Source organism: Rutilus rutilus, assembly GCF_951802725.1.
Source record: "Rutilus rutilus genome assembly, chromosome: 17".
Classification (NCBI taxonomy): Eukaryota; Metazoa; Chordata; class Actinopteri; order Cypriniformes; family Leuciscidae; genus Rutilus; species Rutilus rutilus.
In genome coordinates, this window is record NC_140230.1 from 8,018,765 (window position 1) to 8,025,931 (window position 7,167).

General features: G+C 38.7%; 1 protein-coding gene across 1 annotated transcript; it reads left to right on the plus strand.

Moving 5' to 3' along the window:
- Nucleotides 1–1,768: 1,768 nt before the first annotated feature.
- Nucleotides 1,769–6,164, plus strand: irx4a (iroquois homeobox 4a). The gene is made up of 5 exons (XM_084435397.1): nucleotides 1,769–2,235; nucleotides 2,655–2,894; nucleotides 3,291–3,397; nucleotides 3,843–4,156; nucleotides 4,642–6,164. Exons 1-5 carry the CDS (start codon nucleotides 2,191–2,193, stop codon nucleotides 5,319–5,321), a joined length of 1,386 nt encoding a protein of 461 aa, XP_084291523.1. The 5' UTR covers nucleotides 1,769–2,190; the 3' UTR covers nucleotides 5,322–6,164.
- The last annotated feature ends 1,003 nt before the right edge of the window (nucleotides 6,165–7,167 follow it).

Consider the following 7,167-nt stretch of genomic DNA (forward strand, 5'->3'; position numbering starts at 1 on the left):
ATACACCCCGTCATATCTTATCCATCTGTCCAAACGAGCCGAGCTTCGTTTAAATCTTTAACGAAAAACAAGAGCAGGAATTCTTGCGCAGACTTCATTATCCTCTAAAAGCTTATACTAGTGCGTCTTAATATTTAATAGGGACCCAAATAACACCATAAAAAAAAAAAAAAGAAAAGTAATGTAAATGTATACGGAAAGCTATTGTATACTTGCCCATCAAACTTCACGGATGCATTACCTGTTTTCACTGCAGTCTAGTGTGTGTGAGGAGGAATCAATCATAGAGTTGATGTTACTTGAGATAAAATGTCACGGGTTATTTTCAGGGAGAAAGAAAAGGACTTATTTAGCTCCAAGTGCGCGCGCTTTTGAGCATGATATGAACTAGCCTATGCGTGTGTGTGTGTGTATGTGTATATATATATATATATATATATATATATATATATATATATATATATATATATATATATATATATATATATATATATATATATATATGTGTGCCCATGTGTGTGTGTGTGTCCTCTCAAATAATGTAGGTTATTATTTACTTAATTAATAGCTTTTGCTTAGATTAACAACTTTTTTTCTATAAGAAAAAAAAAAAAAAAAAAAAAAACACACACTGAAATCGTCACTTAGTAAATGAATGAAAATTCAATGCTGAGCCAGATTGGGTCAGTCACTTGACCTCACGTCTATTAACACACACACGCCGACATTTGCTCGCTTATTGTCTGACTAATTTAATTTCACAGAACACTTATTTTCCAAACTCAAGTGCATGGCAAAGGAGAAGGAAAGGGTGAAAAAACTTGCCTGATAAAAGTCTAACTCAATTTAACGACAAGTACCTTCATCTGTAAATGAAAGCAATTATGCGGCCCATATTATATTATGTTGGCCGGTCTCAAGATAGTCATCAATCACCCGCAATCGAGCTGTCACTGCGGGCAGATTCGTTTCTTGCAGGCAGTTTTCCAGCTGGGGAAAAGAGAAGTACATCATCATTAATTTGACTGTGACCCCGGGGCTTCTCACATGTCTGAACCTGGGCTTCTCTAAGCGAGTCAGCAACACACCATGGTGCACCTACACTTTCATCACTCTCAATGGTGAAATGAAGACCTTTACATGAACAGACATATGCACAGACTTTAGATAGATAGATAGATAGATAGATAGATAGATAGATAGATAGATAGATAGATAGATAGATAGATAGATAGATAGATAGATAGATAGATAGATAGATAGATAGATAGAACACTTTTATTAAACATCGCAAAACATGTTTATATTGGATATTATTTATATTATTTCAGTGATAAAATATTGAACTCTACAGACGTACAAAAATCAAATAGTGCACTTTTATATAAGTATTGAACTTCCAGGGTCTTATGTACTAAAATAAATGAATAGTAATATCTCATTTGGGGCGCGTTAGTTTGAATAAACTGCTCACAATACAATTTCAATCCACGAGAAGGTAAAATACGTCTAATAATATCTGAACTATGAGTTTTCGAATTTTCTGTTTTTTTTTTAGAACAGGTAAATAAAAAGTGTAAGTGTTTATTAATGTAGGCAAACCACCGGATTATGTATAGAAATTCTGATAAACTGAGATGAAAAGGCGCTTGATAAACCGATGTATTGTCACATTTTAGTATTGCAATCTCTTTTCAAAGCTCAGTTTAATTGATAAGCTCAATTACAAATCCATTGTGCCTTAAAATTCCACCCCCACCTCCCTGTCACTCGTTGGGATTTTTATCCAGAGAAATGCATATTAAAGTTAGAGTCTGGTCATTTTGACTGGGTTTCTTCTGACGTCAGAGCCACCGGCGTTTAAAACAACCCGCATCTGGGCTGACGTGTTTAATACTAGTTTTTATAACGCAAAATATGTATTTCTGACATCAAAGGCGGAAATTCGCCAAATGCTTTACGATGTGCGCGGCAGTGTTGTAGAAGTTTAATAGAGCGATAGGAGAGAGCATCCAAACTGGGCATCTATTGAACATCCTCAGGAAGGCGTTTAAGCAAATTAAACATGGTAGTATTGCGCTTCGCCCTATAAGCGTCCGGCAGCTTTATGCTTTACCAATCAATCGGTACAGTGAAACACAGCAGACCTGCAGTCTCGCCTGCTTTCGGGGAAACGGGGATCACTCTACAATGTCCTATCCTCAATTCGGATATCCTTACTCTTCTGCACCTCAGGTAAGACTCGTTATCGCGCACTTATTGTTGCATTGATTCAAAAATTTTACAATGTGAACTTTAAAGGGGAAACGCGCTCACGTGCGCTGCGGGGTTAAATGCGAGTGATAAAGACAAAAAAAGATAAAGGTTTAATCGGATTTCTGCGATGCAAGGGCTTCCCTCTGCGCTTATCATTTTACAAATCTACTAACACGCGTTCGAGTCACAGACACATGCAAAAGTGCAGATGTGATGACAGGGGGAAGGAGGACAACAGTTGTTTTTGGCCATGATCCATAAAATGCATTGTCCTGTGGGGGCTGACTGTGGGCACTGCCAACAAAAATAATAAAATAACTTTCACAGGAAACACACATTTTTCCGAGGTATGCAGGTTGGTGTTTTATTTATCCTGTGGCATTTCCAAATCATTCCAGTTCCTCATGACCACCAACTCTTTGACATCTTGCTGCGAGTCGAGCACCAGGTCCATCTCGGATTCGTCCGCGCAGACGCCCGTGTACTGTCCCGTGTATGAGAGTAGACTGTTGGCCACCGCCAGGCACGAGCTGAGCTCCGCCGCTGCGCTGGGAGTCTACGGGAACCCGTACACGAGCAGTCAGGGCTATGGGAATTATGTTACCTATGGAGCTGACGCCTCCGCTTTCTACTCTTTGGTGAGTTTAAAACATATCGAATTATACATTATAATAATAGCATGCATTCTAGCAATGAATCATGATGTTAAGATCCCCGCAATTCTGTAAAACGAATGTGTTTCTATAGGCTATCTGAGAAAAAGGAACGTTTATAAAATTATGTTCAAATATCAGCAAATTAACCTTATATTTCTTTAGTACCTACTGAATAAATGATTACAGAACTGCTGCATTTGTACAGTTCAATTTTTATATTATATTAAGTTTGACTTTAGGATAATGGAATAATAATTAGCATAATATATTGCACCTGAAAACAATGTTAGCAAGAACCTTATTATCATGACAAGCATCATAAATGTAAAGTTGAATCGCATGAATGTCATTACTGACAGGTCTTGTGTTTATTTTCAGGGAACATTTGATGCCAAAGATGGAAGTGCGTCTGCGCATGCGGGAATTACACAGGCTGCCGCATATTACCCATATGATCCCTCCCTGGGACAGTACCAGTATGACAGGTATTGAATAGCGGCCTTCATTAGAGTCTTCTGATTGCCAATTAACAAGTGCAGGACTCAGTTCATTTGGATCAATTTCATAGGCCGCGTTCAACATATTGATGGAATAATTAGCGCAATCGCCCTATAAACGTACAAAAGCATTTAATGTATCTTTTTCAATAAACCAATTTCAGGTCACTTTCTTTGATGCATATTTTATGTTATATCATGCTCTTGACAGTTTGCCCTTCAGGGTTTCCCCTGAAGTGCTTTAATGGCCAGATACTTGGCCGGTGCAGTCTGTGTGCACTCGATCAAGCAATTTGTGCGCTCTGTTATGCTTCAAAAATAAACGCGATGCATGGCTTATGGAAACAACATAAAACATAAAGTCCTTGTATTTCTATGCACTGCAAACACATTTGCATCAACTTTTACCACGTTTATTTCTTTCATTTCACAGATACGGATCTATGGAAGGGGGAACTAGAAGAAAGAACGCCACACGCGAGACGACGAGCACGTTGAAAGCATGGCTCCAGGAGCACAGGAAAAACCCCTATCCCACCAAAGGAGAGAAGATCATGCTGGCCATCATCACCAAGATGACCCTCACGCAAGTGTCCACCTGGTTCGCCAACGCCAGAAGAAGACTCAAGAAAGAGAACAAGATGACATGGCCACCAAGAAACAAGGGCTCAGACGATAAGAAATACGATGATGATGATGAGGATGGGTCACAAGAAGATCAAATCAAAAGTGAAACCAATGATGACGGTCAGTCCCATTATATTCTTCACAAAAATCAATGGGTCCTTTTTTTTTTTTTTTTTTTTTGTATTGCTATCTTCATTTTTAAAGTTAAACTCTTCTGCCTTGAGCTGTCTGGAAAAGCGCCAGCACAAACTTTTAAAAGTCTGGCGAGAGGCATCACTGTAGAAAAAAAAAAAAAAAAAAAAAAAAAAAAAAAGTTCATTACATTGGCCAACTTTTTTCAGAGTATTAAAATGGTCTTCACATCAAGACTTTATTTAATTACTTCTTTAATAAATATCACATTCTTACTATTTTATTGTAAGAGAACGTACTATTTGTTAATATAATGTAAAAACTATTTCATGAATGATATTAATCAAAGCATAGCCTATTGTTTCGGGTGTGTGTTTTTAAAATATTTTTTAGCAATGTATAAGCTTGTTTATTGTTCTCTCTACATTTACTTCCCATCACTAATTTTATTTTATTTTTTTTATTTTTTACAGAGAGCAAAAGTCGAGAAGACAAAGAACTTCAGTTGAGTGACTTGGACGACTTTGACACCATCGAGTCTGAGAGCTCAGAGTGTGAACTCAAACATCGCTTTCACATGAACGCGCACATGGCGACCACCGATGATCGCATCAAAGAACCATCGCCAAAACTCTCCATTCCCGGTCTGCTCGAGGCTGAACGCGATCTCACCAAAAGCTGCTTGAAATCCACATCCGAAGACTGCGAACACGACCTTCGACACGTCAAAACGTGTTTCCAGCAGCAGGGCCATCCATTACTGGACAGCAAACCCCGCATCTGGTCTCTGGCCCAGACCGCGACCTCGTTGAACCCGACAGAGTACTCCTCATGTATGCTTAGATGTCAACCATCACCCTCCGCCTCCTCACCTGTAAACGGCCTGGAAAGACAGCAGGATTCACCTGTTACGACTCTCAGAAACTGGGTAGATGGAGTTTTTCACGACCCCTTGTTCAGACACAGCTCCTTAAACCAAGCACAGACGAACACTACAGTTTCTTGGACCAACACGACCAAAGGCTCAATCTTAGAGACTGGAGCCCTTGGACGTTCCGTAGGGAACAGCAACGTGATAAAAACACAGCAGCAAGAGGCCAGTAAGGACAGTATGACTTTTCCAAAGGGGGTGAATAAAATATTCTGTTCCTAGCACACGAAATGACCCTCAAAAGCGAGGAAGACTGTTTGGAATAGCCGTTTACGATTTTCAGTTTACAGACGCAACAGATAACAAATGTCAGACTGTGAATCGATGGGCCCAAATACGTTTTGTTACATAAAATTATTGCGCTGTCATGGGAAAATGTATGTATTTATTGCTGTGTTGACATCTCACTGGCGATGGTCCAACAAAAGGGATTGGTTTATATATATTTATTGGTTAGGTTGACGCACGTTCAGATTATGTAAATTAACAACTGAGGTTTATGTTCTGAAAGATTGAAAAAAAAGAAAAAAAAAAAAAAAAGTTTACAGCCTAGTTTGGTTTCGGCTTTTATTGTTTCTTTGGCATGCATATGTTGCTAGTTTTTAATGATTATTCTTTTAGACGAACTCGGACCTTGTTACAACGACTCACAAGTGTCACTGTTAAGAAAGTATCGCACAAATGCACAGATCTCCTCGAAACTGGGGAATGTTCAAATCTGCTCACTACAATAAACGGTCAATTTTCCGAAGCTTTTGTTCTGTGTATCGATCAGAGTCGCTGTCCCTGGTGCTGAACATACGCAGCATTATTCCCGATTAAATTCACCTGCTTGGTTAAATTTAGTGATTTAGTGATTTAAGCTTTATTTGTATTTGTCACTAAAGGGTTGAAGTCACACCATGGAAGGATTTGTATCCTGCCGTAATTTAGCATCATTAACTATACAGATTTCAGTGTTGTTTTTTTTTTTTTTTTTAAGTCATTTCACTATGTCAAAGTAATGGCATAACAATACAAATGGCCCGACTGTCCACTCTAAATAATGCATATGATGTTCTCCACAGTGATTGTTTCGTGTTTACTGTGTTTGGCTTTGTAATAATTCCTCAATAACTCTTTATCATTCCCTCTCGTCCTCTGATGGGAGAGATGAGGCCCTCAGGAGCCATAAGACAGCGCTGGATGAGCTCCATTAACCCGCCATAACCAGCCTGTAATTGGGATGTTTTCAGTCATCATTCACTTCACTCTATTGATTTCTACTCCTCTCTCCCTCTGATAATATTATCGAAGCACCAAATCCTTTACCCTGACCCAACACTTGAGATGGCCTGAGTTATCCAGACAGGCCGTTTATTTGGTTAGAAGGCGAGATCATTCGAAATGTTCATCTTGACACAGACCCCTCAATTTGTGGAGGTTCTCTGTACTCTGAGGCTTTTTCACCGGGGCGCGTCTCTAAGTGAAAAGGGCAAGAGAATTAGTTGGTCGAGATAAAAGGGCAAAAACACGCAGTCAAAGGCAGGAGTTGACAGTGATGGTGAAAGTGTGGCCCCTGGAGGACTGGGGTCCGTTGAGAGGGGCTTCAGTGATGAATTTCAATGTGAAAGCCAAACGATTGAGATCTTCTCCCTGGACAAAGACATTTGAAAAAACGCGTTTTGTCTGTACAACGCAATGCACAACAAATGGTGGTGATGGTGTTGTCTCCAAATAAAGAACATTATTTTTCACACACACACAGAAATATATATATATTTATAAAATGTAAAATGCCAGATTTAATTAATACTTAATAATTTACTCATACAAATACATTTTATATGATTAATAATAATAATAATAATAATAAAACATTATACGAGATTAAGATTTAAAAAAATTACACAGCAGAATGAGAAACAGAATATAATACCATTGCACATCGAATAATAAAACATTATGTATAGTGTATACGAATATTGTTTCAAGAAACTTTCCTATCGTAAAGCAGGGTTTGGAGAGGGAGAGCGAGAGGGGGCGGAGGAGGTGTGATGGTTTGACTAACTCATTCAGGCGTGTCAAA